This window comes from Homalodisca vitripennis, unplaced genomic scaffold (assembly GCF_021130785.1).
Source record: "Homalodisca vitripennis isolate AUS2020 unplaced genomic scaffold, UT_GWSS_2.1 ScUCBcl_267;HRSCAF=1843, whole genome shotgun sequence".
NCBI lineage: Eukaryota > Metazoa > Arthropoda > Insecta > Hemiptera > Cicadellidae > Homalodisca > Homalodisca vitripennis.
The window spans coordinates 196,558-220,546 of NW_025776392.1; the positions used below are offsets into that span (position 1 = coordinate 196,558).

A 23,989-nucleotide genomic window follows, 5' to 3' on the forward strand; every position below is an offset into this window, starting at 1 on the left:
CACAGCACGTGTCAATAACCAACTCAGAGCTCTCCCCTAACCACGCGACTCAACGGACGGTCGCCCACTGGCCACGGACAGTGGTGGCGGCCTACCCTTCCGGCGATCCCCACCACTCCCTTTTAGGTGGTGTGATATTAGGTGCTATAAAACTCCAGCACGATCTTTAGGTGCCGTGCGACTCTCGGGCATTTCCTTAGGTGCTGTGAGATTAGGTACTATAATATTAGGTGCTATGAGAATCGGTGCTATTAGACGGTTAAATTTTAGGTGCTGTGAGATTAGGTGCTATTAGATTAGGTGCTGTGAACCCCCACGCCCTCATTAGCATGACAAATTGTAATTAAATAATAGTAGATACGTCTAATGACTAAAAATCTGTTACATCACAATAATCTCAACCAAGATGCCTAAAATAACAAACTAATAGGGTAAGCAAAATGTACACACCTTTCCCTCCTCCTTTGCGTCTACATATATAGTTGGGAGTGGCTCCTTCCCAGCATGCCTCATTGCCTGCAAAACGGTCTTGAAAGGCTTATTTTCCGTTCCATCTCCAGTGTCATCGCAGCCAGTCTTCTCGGACGTATATATTTCACCTGAAACCAAGGCGAATTAACAACTGACAGTGTTTTGATAAGACATAAATATTAGAACGGCTTGATCATATAGAAAAATCCAATTTTATATATACTCTTAGATGAGTATTTTGATTAAAGACAAAAGTAAAGATTTAGTTTTGAACAATTACATTAAGGGATTCTGCGAGGAAAAATATTCATATGGTCAAAATTACTTGTTTAACGGTTGTATTGTACATATGATATGGGAGTATATGAGAAAAATTAAAAACACGATCTATAATCTATCTACTTACAAGTGATTTTATATAGAAGATATATAACCACAGTATGTTTACTGAACACTTAATTAAAATTCAAGATAAATTATTTGAATCTACACTTCTAATCAAGTCGCTTAATATTAATCAACTTAATGTAGCCTATACTCGCTTACCTAATGATATATCACCCATTTTTGACTCCAGATCTGGCATCTTGTAAACCTTGGTTATTGCCTGGAACAATCAAAACCGTTTCAAAGCCTTGTAATAGTGAGTTAGAAAGATGGTACTGTATTCTACAAATATAAATGCCCACAGTTTCAATGAGAACCTATTGTAACTGGTCACAAAACACTGACATAGCTTAATTGATTGCAATTATTTAATACGAGAATTATCCTCACTCAAGCTAACTATACTTCCCACTAACCTTGCAACATAAAGTCCTACCCACGTGGACAAAAGGAACTATAGAATAACTTGGAAACAATGCAAATAAACTTAATTACAACTTCCTACACTTTAAACAAATAATTTCAACTAGCATACAATAACATTCATGAACCCTTTCAGTGCCAGTAATGTTTGTTTGGATTCTAGTCAAAAAAAGTTTAGAGTACTTTTAAAACGTTATCCAAAAATAGTATGTCAATTCAAACAATTATTCTTGTACGCTGATTAAAAACAACATAACTTTGTTATGTATTGGCCAATATTTATATTTTTGTTTTGGCCTGTAAAAAATGTGTATAATCAAAACCATCATAAAAATGTAAAAACTGTTAAAACCAATTTTTAATTTTTAGGGTTGATTTGTACAAAAATTAATTTTTATCAATGGCGAAGCGATGAAAAATTTTAATAGTCTACTATTAGTCAGAAATCCGTGAAAATAGGCTGACTTAACTACTAGCTAGAACGTATTTAGTTAACTGCTTCTGCAGTTTTATAAGCGTGTTTTGTTTGCGTTTGAAACACTATGTCTTTACCTATAAAGAGATATTTGCACTTAATTTCAAATTGCAAGTTCAGAGAACCATAAAAAAAAAAAAACTGTAACTGTTGACTCATCTGAGTCTCTATATATAGGAAACAACTTTATTGTGCATGTCTAAAGAGGTGAGCAATCAAGGATTTCGTTTACAAGCTTGCGCATAAACAGAATGTCATGAGTGAAGCTTCTTGATTCAAGGGACGGTAGGTTAACACGTTCTATATATTTATAGTAGTATTTGATGGAATCAAAGTAAAAAAATCAGTTCTTTACTTTTAATTTCATACCATAAAAAAATCTACGATAGCTAATAATTGATTAATACGGTACAATGACATTGTTCTTGGCACTTCTTGCATATAATGGTAAAGATGATCCAATTGGCTCTTGGCACTCAAAGGGTTAAAATCATAAAATTACATACAAGTTTTTTATTTTCAAAATTAAATATTTTACTATCTACGAAATTTTAATAGATTGGTATCAGTGAGGTTAACAGCCAGAGTAGCCAATAAAAATTTCAACATTATTAATGTATTCTGCTCAACCTCCTGAACAAAATAAATGTGGTTTTAGGGGGGTGGAAATCACAAATAACCTGGATTTTTAATAGCCTAATTGAAATGAAAATGTAAATTTGTGTACTCTGCTTCTTGTTATCTACGACTTTCAGTGTTATCAGATAACATATCAGTGTCTTGATAGCTTATCAAAGTGTTCAGTGGTCAAAACATTTTAGTTAAGCACCATCAGCTATCTCCTGCAGTACCCTTCATTGCCTTTTTATAACAATGGCTTCCATTACTCAATCACAAAGCGTTAACTCTAATACAGTTGATTAGTTTTGAAAGATATTTACGTATTTGATTATGGATTATGTAAGCAGTTAAAATATTTAAAAAAACTAATTTACTCTTATTTAATTGGTCATTGTTTTTTCAAAGTGGGAATATAAGTTCGTTGTGTATTCATGTGTTATGGCTACAGTATAATTAGCGGCCACCAATGCAATCGGATGATGATTATCAATTTTAAATATCGATACTATCGAGTACGACATTTGACCTACAGATATTTATAATTATTATTCCCAGCTTTATTTAGACTGGTGAAGTCATTACCAGCTGTTACTAGTGACATCATTATCACCTGTTACTAGTGACACCATTATCAGCTGATGCTAGTGACATCATTACCAGCAGTTGTCATTTCGTTTATGTTGAAGAAGGCTAGTGACGACAAGATGGGTATGAATGTGCAAGTATTAGCCATCATAAAGTTTTCATTAATACTGAACAATGGTTTCAAGAAAAGGAGCTAGTTCCTTTAAATCCGAGGTGTCGAGTTTATAATGAGGAGATGAATACCAGGATTAAAGGTGAGAATCAGACGGATTTGTTTCGCTGCAAGAAATGTCAGAACAAACACAATGTGTCTAAAAACGCAATGGAGAAAAATTTTTAAACATTTAAAGTTTGATATAATTAGCATAATAAAAAATCATGTACTATTTTAGTTGGAAACGAACTACTTAAGACACTTTGGTAAATGAGTAGTTTTAAACGGTATAAGTACATGCAGAAATGAAATGAAACGTTTTTAAAATATGATTTCAGTTGTTTTGTTTGGTTGGATACAAATCTGAAAAAGAAGAACTATTGTGTAGCGAAGGAGTGGTAGTTGAAATCGACGAAGCAAGGATTGGAAAAAGAAAATCGTGGAAGACTTTCAAGATTCAAGAATTCTTTATTCATATTATGTACAAAGGTACAATAAATAGCGTCAAATTACAAAAGGTCAAGACTTAGTACTAGATAGGACTTTAATATAGATTTTATTTATATTAAAATATATTATGTTATATACCAAACATAGAATGGCCCCTCCTAGATTCCTTATAACAGTTAGGTCAGAATTGCTTACTTCTAGCTGAGAAAATATTCATCTAGCGAATAAAGAGATAAATTTATTAAATAACCTTTCGCTTTAGATTTGAATTTACATAAATTATTTTCCAGTAAAATATATGCCTTGGTAGCATATACAAAAACTTTGTTCCTATATATTTAGTTTTTTCTTAAAAAAATCTAAATGATGTGTTTAATTGATGTGTGATGTGTTCTGTCTATTTAATCGAGTGTTGTGAATATGATTATTTACATATAAAATCGGGTCAAAGATCTGTTTCACGTAAGTCATAGTTTCTCAAATATAGAGCCCATATACAGTTAATATTTTTAGATTAGCAAAAAGATGTTTGACTGAGTCTTCTCTTTTTAATTTGCACATAATTCTTAATGTGCAAATTTCTTTTGATGTATTAAAATACTATCTAAATTTCCCTTTTTTGTTGCTCCATATATATGCTTATCCCATAAGCAAGATGTGAGTGAACTAAAGAAAAATATATTATTTTTAATGTTTCCAAGCTACAGTACTTTGCCAGTTGTCTCAGAGCAAATAAGCCTGTTGACATTTTGCCTACCACATGACCTTTTAGAAGGTACATGGGTAATAGGCATGATGGACTGAAATTAGCCTTGACACGATGGCTTAAAAAACGACCATTTTACTTGCTGGATGAGTTCTTAAACTGGATGAGTGAAGAAAATTGACATTACTATAATTACTTGACTGTAAAACCCACCAAATAGAAGATTTAAACTTATATATAAGAACTATTTATTGACCAGATGTATCTGTTAACTTTGAAACAAATTGAAAATCTTCATGTAATGTGACACCATTCTGATCTTTAAGATTACAAATAAAGAATTTTGTCTGACGTAGACATTTATAAGAGGGAGAGAAGACGTGGTAGATTCCATTTAGAGATTTACTCCGAAAATAACGTGATGCCGAATCACTAATCCCATTAGTTGTGAAACATACTAAACATGGAATAAAAATCATTACTGATCTATGGAAAGCTTATGTTGGACTAAAAACACAAGACAATTAATAGACAAAACTCTTTATTTCATGAACTTTGAGTACAGAAATGTTGTCAAAAGTTTGCAAGAGTTGGAACTTGATGAATACAAACTAGGCTTGCATTACAAATAAGTGATAAATCCATGTACGAAATTAGTTTTGGTTAACCTAAGCGAAATGTTACCTACATGTAAAATTGAAATATACAATACATTTTATTATTAAAAATGGCAGTCAATTTTAGAAAACTAAACGACATGGCTTTAAAAGATGATAAGACATGTTTTACGTGGCTTCAACATGTTGAACTCGTACCGAAAAATCCATTATGTGAAATTTGTGGGATAGAAACAACTGTAACTGTGAGGGGAGGAAATATGGTCGTCTTCAGTTTTCCTAATTTTGCTTATAATAATTTGTTTCATAACTGTAAATATTAAATCCATATTTTAATTTAAAACATATGATTGTTACTGAGGACTACAGATTGATAGTCTAGGATTTCAGATGCGAATATTAGTATCGATGATTACATTCTTCTATATAAAAAACCGGGTCTGCTTATCGTACCCTACCCAAATAGTTTAACATCTAGTTACTTTTTACTGTTTCCAAGGATATACTATGATTCTATTGTGGTGGTGGCCTCTTATTATACTGCAGCCAAAAGTAGTTCCACTTTTAATGTTCTATAATTTTGCTATTTTGTCATTTCCACCCATTGAAAGTGTATATTCAGGAGGACTATAGCAATAGGTTAATAATGCGAAACTAGTATTTTGTCACTTCAGCCGTTAAGTTCACAATTTACCAATAGTTTTTTTAAATTCAAATAGGCCTAGGGTAGAGTACGATAAGCGGACCCGGTTTTTTATATCGAAGAATGAAATCATCGATACCTAATATTCGCATCTCAAATCCTAGACTACCAATCGATATAAAAGTATCTATAGTCCTCAATAACAATCATATCTTTTAAATTTAAATATGAATTTAATGTTTACAGTGATCAAACAAATTATTATAACCAAAATTATGAAAACTGAAGACGACCATATTTGCTTCTCTGACAGTTACAGTTGTTTCTTTCCCACAAATTTCAAATAAACATGGGTTTTTCAGTACGAGTCCAAAATGTTGAAGCCACTAAAACATGTCTTATATCGTCTTTCAAAGCAATGTCGTGTAGTTTTCTAAAATTGACTGCCATTTTTAATAATAAATGTTACTTGCATGTAAAATTGAAATACTACCGTACGTGTATTATTTGAAAGTGTTTACAGCTGTTGATATAGGTTTATAAAGTTAATTGTTCAAAATAATTCATCAGTATCGATTGATTATATCGATGGTTGTGATTACATAATATCGTTTGCCAATTTCGATATAAAAAACCGGGTCCGCTTATCGTACCCTACCCTTCAAATATTATTAACCCTTCCAACGCGGCTAAAGCCTAAAGACGCGGTACTGCCGATGCTTTAAACGCGGAATACGTCTACAAACGCAAAAGCTTTAATTTTGAAATGGCGAAGAATTAGTTGTTAAAACTTCCGTAAGAGAGCAGATTGATGTTCCTTTTGACTGTCGGGACTAGACAAAACGCTCTGTCACCATTGGTGGACGTAACGGTATCTACTCGGGTTGAAAGCAATCGCCGCCATTTTTTTGTATGGCCTGTGATGCGGCATACGCCTACAGACGCGTTCGTTTTATTCAGCTGTTTAACTACGTGTGTGTTGGTCGTATGTTGGTTATATTGTTAAACAAAGTGTTTTGAATCAGTCCGTTGTTATTCTTATAGTGTTTTAGTTTGTTTTTACTAACATTTAGTATAATTTTTTGTTATAATAGCTAATCCAGATGATCCAAGTTTTGACGAATGAGCGCATTTTTGGTATATTATGTGTAATATTTTTTTTCAATTATTTGTTTTGTATTTTATACCAGTTTCACCATACAAGTCCAGTTTATTTATTCTAAATAAATAAGGTTTATAAGTACAATATTTGATTCATTTCTCTTGTAGGCTATCATATAAATAAGTTTGTGTTGAATTTCACATTATTACATTTCAAAATCTTAAACTGAACTTATTTATTTTATGTAGGCCTACTAATTACACAGGAACTTCAGTTACAATTTACTCATTATAAATAACCTGTATAAATGTAATGTAATCCGTCAAATAGTGTTCCTATGTACATTATCCTGCAATGCAGTTTATTGAAAATTTCAAATATTTTCGTGTGTTAAAATTCTCAAAAATATGTAATATTACATGTTTATTATTTTTTCTTATTAAAGTAATACCAAGGTATATGAAACAAAAATTAGGGTATCAATTTACAATAACGTGACCATGGAAAGGTATGTTCATTTTTTTTTCTTGAAAACTACAATTTTTCCTGAAAACAATAGTGAAGAAAAAATTCGTCGGCAACGAAAATCAAAGGAGTTACGATTTTTTGAAATCCTCTGAAAACTCTGTTTTTGACAGTACCTCTGGCAATTTTACTGAAATGATGACGTTAATCCTGTCAACGATGCCTGCCCGCTGCGCACTGCTTGCTCTTTTAGAAAAAAAATTAACTCGAGCTTGCAAAAGTCGAATCCCAGATCACGTGATGCCCCTGATCCTTAACCCTCCAAGTGTTGTTCGACAAAATTTTGTCGGTTATTTTCCATCCTTAATGCAATAATGCCCGAAAGGCATCAATATAATACAATGATATACTTTCCCCCCAGTTTATATGCACCTGTGATAATAATACTTGGCTATAAATGCCCAACCCATGAAAAAAAGTCCATTTTTCATGGTCACGGTATTGTAAATAAATACCAAAATTAGCATTGGGAAATTAAAAAAAAAAAAATTTTTTATGTCTTAGCGTTTGACAGTAATTTAGATTAGCGCTTTAAGGGTTAAGTTAGGCCTATAGTCTACTCATCCAAGCAACATAATAAAACAAAAATCATCCCATTATGTTATTTGTGAAATAGTTTGAACAATTTAAGTGAGGATCACTACAAAAATATCATAAATACAAATGAGGGACTGTAAATGTATAGCACTGACTGAATCACCCCCACAATAAGTGCTTGACACTAAAATGGTTAAGAATTTTAAGCATATTGTAAAATACAAACTTGGCTACAATAAAATTTAAATTTCAACCGAAAACCAGTAGGATAATCAGAAATTAACACTTGGTTTATTTTTGAATATAACCAGTCACATTCTTTCGTAACCTATGTTTCAGAATATCAATACAGTAAATACACATTACAATAATGTATAAAACACGAAAACAACTAATAACGTTTGCTTACATGTAACAGATACAAAGTAAATATATCCAATCACTTTTATGTAGTTACTCTACAAGAGGAAGATAAAAGCGGTAGGATGACAGTTACTTGAACTGTTAAATTTCGTCTTCTGAACTTCTACTGCACCACATCACTACTACCACATACACCACAAGACCACATGCTGTGGGGTGCAGGTTATTCTGATGCAACGATTTGGAATTATGTTGTGATTATAACCAACGTGGCGAAACATAGCTTCTAAAACCACAACACCGACAACTTGATTTTTTTTGTTTAGGCTATGTCATTTAGCCGCGACGTTCCCTGTGGTTTTTTTTCTATTCTGTGGTTGTATTTTTTCTACTTGGTTTATGAAAGGATTTCTATTGGTTGTTATTCGGTACAAACATGTATTTTTTAGAGTTAATAAAGTGTGGGAAAACAAAGAAGCTAATGGTTTTGGAAGTGGGGATAATGTGGGGATAATCCTCGTAGAGACAAACCTTGTACCCGATATAGATGATGATGAACTTGGCCTTACACATTATCAGATATATCGTTGCGATCGTTCAGATGAAACCTCAAACAAGATGAGCGGTGGCGGTGTTATTGTGGGTATTCATGACAGATTGGTCTCCCAAGAGATAGTGCATCGTGCTTGCCCTGTTGAGTGTGTTTTTGCATCAGTTAGATTTACTGGTTTTTCTATGTTTCTAAGTGCTGTTTATCTTCCACCCAGCATGCCAGCCAGCCAGTATGTGGACTTCTGTGTTGCCTGTGAGGAGGCATTACTTTCTGCAGGCACAAAGGGGCCTATTCTTATAGTTGGAGATTTCAATTTGCCTAACAGGGACTGGACATGTTCCATTGATGCTGAGCGGGATTCTTCCTTTCGGCCTGTATTGGGTTTTGTTAACCTCTTTCACTTGCAACAGTTTAATGGGGTTAAGAATGACCGGGAAGTTGTGCTGGATCTTGTATTCTCCTCATTGAAGAATGTATCGGTTGAGCTGGCTTTGGATCCGTTGATGCCTGTCGAGTCCCATCATCCCCCTTTGGACATTGAAGTTGTGTGCAATGGCAATATGAAAACAAGAAATACAGTTAATAAGTATGATTTCAAAAGATGCAACATGGAAGCGGTCTTTCAAGACTTGCAGCTCTGGCAGTACCCTATCTTGGACGATTGTGAAGATATTGAGTATTCCTTTACACACCTTTGTACTAGCCTGAGTTCCCTAATTAAATCTCAGACTCCAATGAAAGGTTTAGGGAAATCTTCCTTTCCCTGTTGGTTCTCCCCGGAATTGAGGAGACTGGTTCTGTTGAAGAGGAAGCTTCATAGTCAGTATAAGGCTACTTCTGATATGAATATTTACACGGAATTTAGTCGCGTGAGAGGGCAGTGTAAGGAACTTTCGTCACTCTGCTATCAGCTGTATATTGAGCGGGTGGAAGGAGCTATGGAGACCAATGTTAAGGCTTTCTGGGCTCACATAAATCATACTAAGGACTCTGCTAGGTTTAATGCTTGGATGTGTTTCAATGGTAAGACTGCTGAAGGATCTCAGGACATCTGTGAACTCTTTGCCGATCACTTTTCTTCAGTGTTCAGGCCACCCACTAGGAGACCTTCCTATGGGGACTGCTTGACTATCGGTTCTTTCACTGAGTTCTCTGCCTCTTGTGACGAAGTTGAAAAGATCCTCTCTTCTCTAGATGTTAATAAGGGGCCGGGGCCTGATGACATACCACCCTCGATATTGAAGTACTGCAGTTGCATTCTTGCTCCCCACTTGACTTTATACTTCAACCGATTTTTGCACTTGGGTATCTTTCCTCAATGTCTGAAGACAAGCTTTATTACACCCATTTTCAAGAGTGGAGCTGTCTCCGATATAAAAAATTTCAGGCCAATTTCTATACAATCAACATTGGCTAAGGTGTTTGAATCTCTGGTTCTTGCTAGACTATCTTTTTTCTTTAAGAGTCACATATCTAGGGCCCAGCATGGCTTTTGTAGTGGTAGATCAGCTTTAACAAATCTGGTAATTTATCAGGATGATATTATATCAGCCTTTGCAAGAGGTCATCAAGTTGACAGTATATATATCGACTTCGCTAAGGCTTTTGACAGGATGAGCCATGTACATCTCTTGGCTAAGCTTAGCAATATGGGTGTCGCTGGACCCATGCTGCGGTGGTTTGAAAGCTATGTTAGTGGTCGTCACCAGAAGGTCAGATATAATGGGGCAACCTCTCGGGCCTTCCCTGTGCTTTCTGGAGTCCCTCAGGGTTCTCTGTTGGGCCCTGTATTGTTTACCATATTTATAAACGATTTGACTTATGTTGTCAAACACTCAAAAATATTACTTTTTGCAGATGATGCTAAAATATATATAATGAAGTAGCCTCAGAACTTGATTGCAGATTGCTCCAGGATGATTTGAATAACGTACTATTGTGGTGTTCTGAGAATGAAATGGAATTGAATGTATCTAAATGTGCAGTACTATCCTTCTCTCGAAGAACTGACACTCTGATCTTCAATTTTTCTCTTGGAGAAGAGCCACTTACAAGATCTTCTGTGGTCAAGGACTTTGGAGTTACAATGACATCTACATTGAGTCCCGACATTCATTTAGACTGTATTAGTAGGAAGGCAAGTTCGGCCCTTGGATTTATTATCAGAGTGTCCAAGGATGGTTTTTCTCCTGGAGCGTTAAGGACACTTTATATTCATCTAGTTCGCCCCATCCTGGAGTACTGTTCTCCTGTCTGGTCACCATATCAACTAGGCCACATTGATCTTCTTGAGGGTGTTCAGAGAAAATTTCTTCGGGTCATTGGTGTACAACTTGGATTTAGTTATGCGGATGTTCCTTTGGATGACCTAAGCCACCATCTTGAACTTCAATCCTTGGATTTCAGACGTAAAGTCCTTGATCTAATGCTCCTAAAGGGGATCATCTCAGCCACTGTGGACTCAACTGATCTGCTTGGGAGAATCGACATTCGTGCCCACCAGTCTCTTAGAACCAGACAACTTTTTGAAAGAAGATTCTGTCCAACCCAATATTCTTTCTTCAGTACCATACCACGTCTCCACCGTCTGGGGAACAGCCTTCCTTTTGACTTTGATTTTTTCGCTATATCTGATGATGCTTTTAGGAGAAAACTCAGGAAACTCAGTGCTTTGTGAGCTGGCATGTCCTGCTGCAGTAACTTATGCATGTTGTATTTATTTATGTAGTAATTGTTGGTTTGTTGAATTTTTTTTTTACATATTTTCGCTCACCTAAATTTTGTATATCTTGTAATTATTATCTGATAGCATGTATCTGTTTACTTTTCTGTCCTCATTATAAATGAATTAAGTTTTTTTGTTGAAGCTGATATGCATTTGGTGTATGTTGTAGCTTTTGTGTGTTAATTATTCGTTGTAATTACATACTTTTACCTCTTGTTATGATCATTGTCAATATTTGTTACAAGCCATGTATATTTATCTATTGCTATGGCTTTTGCTAAAGTCATTATTATAAATTATATTGGTTCATTTTTTGCTATTTATGTATAAGATTATATATATATATATATATATATATATATATATATATATATATATATATATATATATATATAAAGTCCAGTTGCATGTTTGGCTTGACCCATAGCTTGTAAGTAGTAGTTTGGTTTGAGTGATGTTGCATGTTTGGCTTGACCCTTTGTAACTGAGTTTGGGTTTAGTCGTCTTTGTTGAATTATATTTGTAATATTGTTGTATATTGATTGGTCCTTGACCGTTGGAAGTTGAAACAGAATATGTTAAGTTCTCATACATATATATATTTATCTTTTGAATTTGTTATAATATTGATTCATACTTTGCATGTTATGTTACAGGTTACCGTATTTAATATCATAAATTATTCTTTTATACTGAATATATTGTTGTTCATCTTGATGTTGGCTGCAAGTAAAATTACTGTATATTGTAAAATGGTGTTAACCGTATATGAATGAATAAATACATGTTAGTTGGAGAGATCTTCTCGCCATGGGTCATAAAAAATTGATAACTTTCACTAAAATAATATGCCCTCAATATCAAAGTGCAAATTAACTTCCAATTTCACAAATAAAACTGGTGTATGGTCATGTGACTAAGCCAACCAATCAGTTGCACTATATGGCTCACTCTGATTGGCTGTGGGACAAAACATGCTTTGACCTAAACTGGTCAGAAGACAAAGCACTTTTTAAATAAATAATAAGTAAATAAAAATGCCTTTATTAATCCAGCGCTTCTCAGTACAATACTGCTTTTCAGAATTACTGTCGTCTAAAAACTAAAGTAAATACAAAAAATGACACAAACTTATCTAGGCCTAAGAGTAAATACAAGAAGTAAGATAACAAATAAATATACAACATCAATGTCTATACCAAAGATTTTAAAAATTTTTTCTTGAAACTAGGGCTTTATAACTTTTTAATGGGTTCGGGGAGGTCATTGTACATCTTTGGCCCAAAATAAGAAAAACTTGTTCTTCCCAATTCTAACTTAATTTTGGGAAAGTGAAGCACTCCATGCTGGCGAGTGCTGCGCAGGGAAACCTCGTCTCGACACTGGAGCCGGTCAGTAAGGTACCCATGCACTCGAAGTGTAAGGGCCTTGTGCACCATACAGCACGTCATTATCCTCCATACGGTCGCCATTGGGGCAAGTTTGGCAGCCTCGCGGTAAGCTGTCACATGGTCATATTTTTTCAAACAAAACACAAACCTAATGGCTGTGTTTTGAATTTGTGGGATCCTACCGCAGTCCCCCTTGGAGATACTATTTCCGTATGCAGGATAGCAATAGTAGAAAACAGACAGGATAAGTGACTGCATGAGCTTAAGTTTGGCGGACTCTGGGAGAAAACTTCTAAACATGTAAAGTCCTCTAAGTCTGTCCAGTGCTCGTTGACAAGTAAATGTGACATGGTCAGAAAATGTCAGATTGTTGTCTAACCCAACCTGAGAGTAGTTATCTTGTCACATACTGGTAACTCCTCATCTCCGAGCATCACACACAACCCACTACCATGTATCCGTTGTACAACGTGCTGAGAAGCTGTATGTAGGACACTGCACTTTTTAAAATTAATTTTCAGGCCGTTGTTTTCAGCCCATGCACATATGTTGTGCAGGTCATAATTTATATTGTTAACAGCTTCTTCCATCAAACTCTGCTTGTAAGACAGATGCAGCTGACAGTCATCTGCGTATAGATGGACTTTACAGTGTTGAAGATAATTGGGGAGGTCAACTGTATAAAAATTTAACAAGATGGGCCCCAAACAGCTACCTTGAGGCACACCTCGCTCTTTAATGAGCGGATCCGAAGTCTCACTCCCCATTCTTGTGACTTTTTTTCTTCCTGTGAGAAATGACTTCATCCAATCTATAGCCAAGTCATCAAATCCATAATAATAAAGCTTCGCTGCCATAAGTTCGTGAGAGATCGAGTCAAATGCTTGAGAGTAATCAATAAGCACAATTGTACTACATTTACCGTCATCTCTTGCATCAATTACGTCACTGAACAGGTTAACAAGTGCAGTGCATGTGCTATAGTTTTGTCGAAAACCAGACTGGAGTGCAGGTAGTATTTTGGTGTCGTTCTAAAACTTGCTTATTTGTCGGATGACTGTTTCTTCTAATAGTTTTGACATTGCTGGCAGAATAGAGATCGGTCTGAAATGCTGGGCAGTGGCAGGAGAAGCTACTTTTGGAAGTGGAAGCATAATGCTTGTTTTCCATCTGCTTCGAAACAGCCCATTTGCCAGCGATGTATTCACCAAATGGGCGATTGCCCCTATACGGACTGACGGTCTTTATCATCATTATTGATATATCATCATGTCCCACTGCACGTGATTTCACTTCACTCATAACTTCCTTCACTTCCACCTCAGTAACTGGTCTGAAACTAAAATTCTGTCTTGTGTTAGATAGACGGGATTTGTTCAGTAAGTCAAGTAGTCTATCGTCGATGTTATTTCCAGAACCCATTTCAGAAAAGAACTTATTCATGTCATTGGGCTTAAGACCGGGGGGGGGGAAGTTCTTATTGGAAATTTGGCCTGCTATTCCACTTTGCTTAACGCAAGACCAGAAGTCTCTAGGGTTATCTGATGAAGCCAGCTTCTCAGAAAAGTAATCCTTTTTGTTCGCCAGACCAACACATTTAACCTGTTTCTTATGTCCTTGTAATTATCCCAGTCTGAGTTTAGCCTTGTTTTCCAGTACTTTTTCCTCATCTTGTTCTTTGTTCTTGTCATACGCTTTATAATTTCACTTCGCCAAGGGGCTTTTTTCTTACTGACCTTTTTACATACCACAGGTGCATTTTGGTCAAATACATTCATAATGTTGTTTGTCAGGAACCTTTCTATATCATCTGTCTATCTGTAAGGCACTCTCCCAGTTTATTTCAGCAATTTATTTAAGTGCCTTTTCCTGATCAAACTTAGAAAAATCTCTATACCTTATAATGTGGTGCTCATTTTTCTCTCTTAAAAACTTCAAGGTACAGTAGACCAATTTATGATCAGTTATAACAATTCCCCTGTGGTCTTTCAGGCTAGACGCATCAAGAACACCAACCCTCTCAATTTTCGTACTGGTAAACTTAACCACAATTAAGTGATCAATCAATGTTGCTGAATTAGATGTTATTCTAGTAGGCTCATTCACTAATTGCACAGCATTAAGTTCATGTAAGAGCCGACGTAAATACTGGGCGTCATTCCTTTCTTTGGATAACAAATCAATGTTCATATCACCCATAAATACAGACATTATGACTTCAATCGCTAAATCAATAAACAGCGAGCGCAATAGAGAGGTGAGACAAGTGTATCTAAGGCGAGGGGGCCTATAAGCAAAACATATCCCCAATTTCATCCCCTTTTGTCTTACAACTAAAGAGACGTAATCAATACCAGGGTCAACATGTTCCGCAAGGTAGTTCTGTTCGTATACCACGCCATCCTTGATATACACAGCAACACCACCACCCTCTGAGCCGGGCTGTGAACGGTCAGATCTAATCATTGTGTACCCTGGTATTATGTAAGTGTCTGAGGGAGTACCAGAGTGCGGCCATGTTTCCGTTACTCCAAAGGTGTCAAAACCAAAGTTATTTACTAGCGTACACATTTCAAAGAACCCAGTGTTTAGAGATCGCATGTTTAAGTGAGCTATTTTCAAACTACCTATACCCCCCTCCTCAGCTAGTTTCCCGAGTTTTGTGATTCATGGATGGCGTCACTCACAGCAGGATCACTATTCACTGCAATCTCATTCCCTGGACTGTAGCTGAGGTTAACATTGGCTGCAGCCTGGTCAGTACTGCTCAGTAAGAGTTACGCTGTTACATCTTCAAACAAGGAACCCAGACGCGACACATCTCTCCTGTTGAGGTGTATCCCATCGCGAGCAAGATCCCTCCTGCCAACACAACAGTTTGCCTCAACAAACTCAACATTGAAGTTGAGACACATCAACTCCAACTGCTCGTTGAAGTCAAACAGTGCTTTGTATGTGATATTACGTCTGATTAAAACACTGTTGAGGACAACCTTAGCTTGAGGAAACCTCGTCCTGGCAGTGAACAGCAGGTCTGCCATTGCGTGGAGAGCCTCACGTTTCCCGTGGCCCCCATTGTAGCCAGGACCTCCCCTATACCCACGCTTTAGATTGTTAGTTCCTACATGAATTTATATTAATGATAAACTTACATCTAAATATGTTAACAATCTTTTCTTTGTATCTAATATCCTACCCCCTGGACAGCACTCAACATAAGCCCCCCTGTTCATACAGTTCCTGCTCGTGTGACGAAGAAACGAGTCACCCAGCAACAACACGTCTTTGAAGTCGTCTATAAAGACGTTGCGTGCAGAGGAGTTCTCGTGACTAAGGGTCACAGAAGATGCCGAGGAAGGCAAATGCAGCTCGTTTAAAGCGTTGTCCGTGATGTCATGAGTGCTGTAGTTGAGAGACTGTTCTCGGATTGGGTCTGGAAGTTGTACAGCTGCGTCACGCCTTACACTCGTCCGCCACCGCTCCATATTCTTCAGCTCAGCCCTCAGACACCCAAAGGCAGCTTCCAGTACCTCAATGGAAGTCAGGAGACATTTTTTTCTTCCATTAACCCCATTATCTTGTTTTCACTCTCTGCTAGAAGCTTGGCTGTGTCCATACTTTCAAGCTTACTTAAAGAGCCCTTCAACCTAAAGTTCTCTTCACGCATGCTTTCAAGAGCCGTGGTAAGACGAGTGACCTCCTCCTCACACTGGTCCTGCAGCTCATCTCAACGAACAGCCTTATCCTTATTACTGGTGTTGAGTTCATCGCACTTGTGCTCGGCTAGATTCAGGTCTTCACTCACAGCATCCACTTGTTTATTTAGATCAACATTTTCCTTAGCGAGCTCATTTAATTTGCTGAACAGTGTAACTACATGAGGAATAAGTTTCTCAATAGCGTCTTCCCCAAAAGTGGCTGTGATGGACCTAAGCTCGTTATATATCCTAGAGGCCAGGTCAATAACATAGTTGTCTATAAAGTGTAGACCGTTAACAATATTCAGTAACTCACTGGATCTAGTCAGACGAGGCATTTTGTCGGGTTACTAAAATAACTAAATCTATGAAAACTGATTAAAAATAAATAAATAATAAATAAATGAATTCAATAAATAACAGTTACTGTACAATTAATAAATTACCACTTAAATCAATACAATCACTGTTATAATTACTATACAATTACACAATTATTATTTAAACTATCATTAGTAACCCACTTATTACAACTAAACTATTAATTAAGTTACAATGAAACTAATTAAAATAATACTGTATAGTGGATCAGTCGTTATATCTCTAAACTAAACGATAAAAGCTTCAATATTTTCATATGCAATGTCCAAGCAGGGATGTAGCGTGTGTAGCAGTGAACCATCTGAAGGCGCAACAGAAAATCTTCGCAGAGGGTGGGTGATCCAGTGCCTTTTCCTTGACAGAGGTTAGAGGCCGTGAGAAACGAGGCGGTCCCTGACCTTGAGCAGAGAAAGCAGTTAGAACCGGATTTTCAGTGGTGGGGACGGCAGACGCTTAGTTCGCTGCTATCTCTTTCGCAGTAAACATCGTGCCATACGCGCCTTACTAAAAACATTATTTCTCGTGATATATACGTGAAGTGCCAATTTCATAGTATTTAAGTACCGTAAGTTTAGTAAAACGTGTTACGTACCGTTATAACAGTGTGTATTTTACAATTTATATATACTTAGTAAATATTTTTGTTATAAATTTGTGAATAGTGTCGAGATGGGTGACAACAGAAAAAGCAAGGTCGGTGGTAAAATTTTACACAGCCAAGCTAGAGAAATAATTTTTAACTTGTACACTTTTATGAAAAGGGAAGCAGAACAAGGGCCAATATTATTAAAACAAGTTCAACAGCGTGTAGCAGAGGCCACAGGAATTTCTAAAACTAGCGTAAAAAGAATTGTGAGTGAAGAAAGAACCGCGCCGAGAAATGGTCCACGTTTCTCAACTCCCAGAAAAACATGGTCGAAAAAAATTAAAAAAACAGCTGTTGACGACTTTGACAAGACTGTTATACGGCGGACTGTTCATGAATTCCACAGAATAGACGGTCAGCGACCTACCCTAAAAACTCTTCTTCCGGTATTAAAAGAAAAAATCGGGTTTAGAGGAGGAATATGGACTCTGAGACAAGTTCTCAAGGAACTTCAGTTTAAATGGAGAAAATCTACAGATAACAGAAAACTTTTAATAGAAAAACACGAAATAAGAGAACACAGAGTTCGTTTTATTAGAGCTATAAAACGTTACAGAGAAGAGGGTCGACCAATTGTTTATACGGATGAGACTTATGTCCACGCTTCGCACACAAAGCCCCACTCATGGTCAGATGGCAGCAACAAAGGCCTCTTAACACCTATTTCTAAGGGCGAATATGGAATAATTGTTCACGCAGGTAATGAGAACGGATTTATCGACAATGCATTGTTGGTGTTCAAATCAGGCCAAAAGTCAGGTGACTATCATGATTGTATGAATTTTAAAAATTACAAAAAATATCTACAAGAAAAACTTATTCCAAATTTACCACCAAAAACCGTCCTTGTGATAGACAACGCATCATACCACAATAAACAACTAAACCCCGCACCTACCAGCAATTCCAAGAAAGCAGAGATAATTCAGTGGCTAGTTAACCATAACATCCCGTTCCATGACAAAATGCTTAAAACAGAACTCTATCAGATTGTGAAGCTTAATAAGAACCCGCACAAAATGTTTGAGATTGATTCCATACTTGCAGAACACGGTCACTCCGCTTTGCGCCTCCCTCCTTATCATCCCGATCTTAACCCGATAGAAATGATATGGTCACTGATAAAAAACCACGTTGCCCTGAAAAACACGACCTTCAAATTAAATGACTGCATCAAGCTAGTGAGAGAAAAAGTCCAAGATATTACAAAAGAGGAATGGGCGAAGAGATGCCAGCACGTTATAAATATTGAAAAAAAGTATATGGAACATGAAGTATCTATTGATGACATCACAGAATCTTTCATCATAAATCTAGAAGCCGGCAGTAGTGATGACGACAGTGGAAGTGACAGTGAACACTCTAGCCATAGAGAAGACAGTGGCGGTGAAATGAGTGGAGTGGAAGTGCTTGAATAACATAAATGACAAGTAAGTGACGCAATTAATTTATTTGCTTATTAGGTTTAATAAAGAATATTTTATTTTGCAATTCTAAGATAATGAAACGTCAATAGTAAGTATTGATAATAATAAATATATAGAAAAATACAGCAAGTCTCTTTCATATTTTTATGATATAAAAATAATGTACATTAACTTTTCATGACAATATAAACTAATAACATACAGTCAGACAGACAATATTATATATTTATGCTACTAGCTAACGTGTTGCTCAAAATCGAACAAAAGTGAAATGTGTAGTTAAATACTAAAAACCAAACATTTAGTAAACAGCTGTTAAATTGTAGTTAGTAGACATCGATATAAAAATTGAATTTAGTTTGATCCAATGTCGAAGGATAGCGTCACTGTAGACCTTTACTGTATTAAAGTGATACTGTGATACCCGTACTGTTGTTAAAGTTCTAAGAAGTATTAGCAAATCTAGGTAAAGATACCTTTAATTTGACACCTCAAACGTTAATATCTATCAAGCCGTTATCGAATATTATGATTTCGAAGAAAACCCCCTAGCGTATCAATACAACGCTCCTACTGGGCTAACTTTTCTTCCTAGAGTAGTACATCACTGGGCCGCTATCATACACTTCCCCTCCACTGGCGAGCTATCCCACCATTACCCGCCTCTTCCCCTACTCAGGGCTCAGCTCGTTACTCACGTCCTCTAGTTACAGGTTAGGTTGGTACTCTTGGTGAGGCGGAGTGGGGCGTGCGCCAGGTGATTGCGCAGAAACTTGACTGCTGTTATCTCGCCGGCCTCCACTGTCCCTCTTGTCAGTTATCAGACACAATTCCACAAATAGTTTTTACTTACTGCAATGTTTGTGAGCAGCACTGCGGCGTCAAATATGCCGCGCCAAGTCATTCGCTATATACTACTACGCACCATGAGTGCTAACAAACACTTGTAAACTGCCAAAACACAGTAAAAAAACAAGGAGCTTCAAATTCAGCTAGCGTGCAAAGCAGACCAGGTCTGCCATCCCCCAATGAATTACACTTTTTTGATCGAAAGTGTAATATTTGGACCTTATTTTATAATAGGAGAGATTTTTTTGATCGATATTGGTTTTTAAAGACCTTCCTTGAATCAAAACAATTACTTCTCAATGCATAACCCATTTTTTATTTTTCGGGACAAAACACGTTTTGAAAGTTTGCTCCTCATACATAGTTTATATAAAACTACAGTAGTCTAGTTTTGACCTCATTAGACCTTTAAATATTTGTAAAGCAAAGTCTGGGTGTGTGCCACATCTGCCACGTGTAACAGATTTTATGATGTTTAAGTTTTATAAGCATTGTTTATACACATTATTGGTTTGAGGTTTGAAAGTGAAATCTTTATACAAATAATACCCAGTACCCGCAAGTTGTCCACAATGAGAACGGGTGTGTTTTTAATATATAAGGGTGTGATCCAATTATTATTTCTTTTTCTGGATATTACTGTGTGGTGTTACTTTTGTTGCCATTAAGTTCTAGACCAATTCTCATAAAATCGTTAGCTATTTTAGTTAGAGTTTCTTGAATGTTTTCATATAGTATATCATTGTTCTTATTGTATGAGTATATTACAGTGCCATTTGCATACTGTCAGCATTTTATATTTTTTCTAGATTAGTGTGTACGTGTATACCAAATTTATAGAGAACAGTAAAGGACTCAATACATTCCCTTGTGGCAGGCCTCTACATGTCTGTCTTGTAAAGTTTGCTTTTGGAGTGCACATTTTTAATTGCCTGTCAGCGAGCCGTTTCTGACAATAAATAACAATTTTTGCAGGAATAGAATATAGAATAGAATAGAAACATTTTTTATTTCCAAAAACATATACACCAAGATATTATATTTATTTACATTTGATAAATAGTAAATTACCCTTTTACTATATTTACTAAGTGGCGATAAAATAAAACAATTTAATTTTAAGTACAGTAGTTGGATAAATATTATTTATATAATTTAAGTAAACTATTTATTACATATATTCTAAAATGGAAATTAGCCTACATGGGCAAGCAGCCTGTGTGTAAGCTAGAGTCGTACTAAAAAGTGTATGTTATCTAGATGTCGAAAAAAGTGTTACTGTTACGTGTCGGTGTGTTTTAAGGCATAAAATGTAGAAATGTAGTAGGAATAAAAGCTCTAGTTATTTGTTACAGAAGCGTTGGTATATAAATTTCATCATAAGGATTTGATATATCCAATGATGTTGGGACGACATTTTCCTTATATGATAAGGCAATACAGATATCAGATGTAAGATTCAGGATGTAGTCGTTGCATCCTATTTGTTTCCTGAATCCAAATTGAAATTTGGGAACAATATTGTGGTTTTTAACAAACCATTCCAATCTGTTTTAATCATAATGTTCAATATTTTAATTATGCAAGGAATTAAAGATATTGGTCTATATGATGTGAGTAAGTGTTTATCTTTATTAGGTGTTAGTAAAGCTATTACTTTTAACGTTTTGACGTGACAACGTCTTAAATTAGGTTGCGGCTCGGAGTCACTCATGAAAAAGTGTAACGCCCGGTAACGTTACGATTCCCGTCCAGTGGGTCCGCCGCACGGGATCCGCACGGGATAAAGCAGATAACTGTGGGTCCGCCGCACGGGATAAAGCAGATAACTATGTTTATTCGTGAAAATGTGGAGTGCTTAGATTCGTCATTTACAACAACTACAACAATAAAGGTAAATAATTGTACACTGATATTTCATTATCGTAAACTATGATTGATTGATTAATTGTTAGATTGACACAAAAGTTGAGAAACTGAGTTTATAGGTTATGTCATACTATTGACAAATGTACAACAATAAAGGTAAATAATTGTACACTGATATTTCATTATCGTAAACTATGATTGATTGATTAATTGTTAGATTGACACAAAAGTTGAGAAACTGAGTTTATAGGTTATGTCATACTATTGACAAATGTTGATAGTGTTAAGTAAATTATTAGTTTAAATCACTCTGCAATCAATCGTAATTCAGTCGATTGAGAAGAAACAGCGCGTATTGCTAGTCAAACATTTAAAATAACAAATTATAACCTCTAACCTGTCATAACAGTGCGACCAAACAAACGAACTAAACCGACCGATCACCACGCGCGGAGTTAGAATTTAACTGTGTTTAGCAAGAATTTCAAATTCCAATTTTAGTAAATGTTTTATTCAACTTTACCATTTACAATAACAAATTTTAATTAATTTCAAATTATGTACAATGTTTTAGTAAACAAAATATATTTCTATAGTTAAAATTTGTGCAATTCTTATTTTCATTCAATTCCTTTTTCCTATTGTGCAATTTAATAATATTCATATCAATAAATATTCTACCGAGAAAAAGACGTTGTCACGTAAAATCTTCGCCCGTAAAACCGACTTTACAGGCAACCATAATTTTTTTTCTTTCTTCTTTTTTTTTTTTAGAAGCCGATCTCCTAAAAGATCTCCTAAAAACGTTTCGTAAACGAATGTTTCGTTCGTGTTTAACGTTTTCTATATTTGAGGAGGTAAAATTCATTGATTGTATTAGTTCCAAACATGAGATTCAAGTACTCATTTCAGTTAGGGCAGCCTAAAAAGAAGTTTAAAAAATGATTTTGTTTTGGCAATAATACCTTTTGCAGGAACTCAGTGGAAATAGGTCGTTTTACATGCAATATGTGTGGACATAAGCCAATTTGCATGTAAGCAGTGAAGTAAAAGAACAATGTTTTTCTGAACAAACTTTTATTTTTATAAAATAATAGTATAGACCTTACCTAAGTGACAAATATTGTCATAATACGTAGTTAAGGCAAGAAACAAACAATTTTTAAATATGCAAGTCACAGCGCTCATCGTCGAGGCAGCCACACATTTCTTCCTGCTCCTCACCATCAGCTCCTATGTAGCCAAAGAAAACAGTCAGAAATTTAGACGTTTTCCACTTCCGAACGAACAATAAAATCAATAAAATAAAAAATAACGGTAGACGAAACGTTCCGTTGGTTCCGTTTAGAATGTTAGTATAAGAACGATAGCGGGTGAACTAAATCCCGTAGCTCAAATCTGACGGTAAATTTAAGTAAGAGAATTATATTTTGTACAAAAAATGTTTAATTACTTTTTGCCGTACGTCCAGCGGTTAGGCCACAAAACGCGATCAAAGTCATAACGTTAGTAAAGTTGGAAAATTACTGAGGTTTCGAACAGGTAAAATATGCAACTTCTTAAAGAATAAAAAAATCGGTTTCGTCTTGTTAACAAAGTTTCAAAAGAAACAATACTTCTTAAGACAGTTGTTGACAGGTTTCGCTCACAAGAAACATGACATTTTTAAAAATACAAATACCTTAGAAACTTGTTTTGAATTAGCTCCAGAGAAGCAATGCTGTGTAACGAATAAGGGGTCCAAATTATTGCACAATACTCCAGCCTACTTCTTACGAATGCATTGTATAGTTTAATGATAGGATTAATTAACATATGTTAACAATATTAATGAAACGTAAATTGGATAAAATGGGACTTCTAATAATGGATTTCATTGTTCTGGAAATATTTTTAAAAAATATTAAAATAATAAACGCGTCTACTATGTTCGCACTCTGTATAACATACACGGAGAGCTACTGCGACGAAAATTATTACTTTTGCTGAAGAAACTATTTAATTAGGGCTTTATAAAACAACTACCATATCAGAGAAAATTTATGTATAAAATTACGTGTAGAATTACAGAATAATCACGAAACGTAATACAGTAGGAAGGTACACGATATCAAACAGATGAATGTACCGATGTGGCCTTAACATTTCATATAGCCTACTACGTTCACACACATTCATGCTTTCGGTCTCTGTCAAAACCTTTCAGTGAAATAAAAACCCCTTTGAGGGAGGGCAATATATTAAATAATTCCAGCGTAACTGACTCTCGTATTATGAATTTGTTACATATTCCTACGACATATTATTCTTGTTTTAAATGTGTATACTGATTGATCTTCAGCTGACTGACAAAACAGTTTTACCTAGTGTTTTCTAGTCCGCTATTTTCTT

At 35.6% G+C, this 23,989-nt stretch overlaps 2 protein-coding genes across 2 annotated transcripts in view; one reads left to right on the forward strand and one right to left on the reverse strand.

Moving 5' to 3' along the window:
* The window catches only part of LOC124370532 (asparagine--tRNA ligase, cytoplasmic-like), a 48,396-nt gene extending 40,127 nt beyond the window's left edge, over positions 1 to 8,269 (reverse strand). Inside the window, exons 1-3 of the mRNA XM_046828824.1 lie at positions 8,106 to 8,269; positions 1,018 to 1,078; positions 451 to 599 (exon numbers count right to left, since the gene is read on the reverse strand). Of these exons, the coding sequence (XP_046684780.1) occupies positions 451 to 599; positions 1,018 to 1,057 (189 nt within the window). The 5' untranslated portion in view covers positions 1,058 to 1,078; positions 8,106 to 8,269. The remainder of the gene's footprint in view (positions 1 to 450; positions 600 to 1,017; positions 1,079 to 8,105) is intronic.
* An 8,918-nt stretch (positions 8,270 to 17,187) lies between these two features.
* On the forward strand, positions 17,188 to 19,586 carry LOC124370533 (the record flags this gene model as incomplete). The annotated part of the gene is given in 1 exon segment (XM_046828825.1): positions 17,188 to 19,586. A coding segment is annotated over 1 exon segment (1,395 nt). The 5' UTR covers positions 17,188 to 17,476.
* Between the last annotated feature and the right edge of the window lie 4,403 nt (positions 19,587 to 23,989).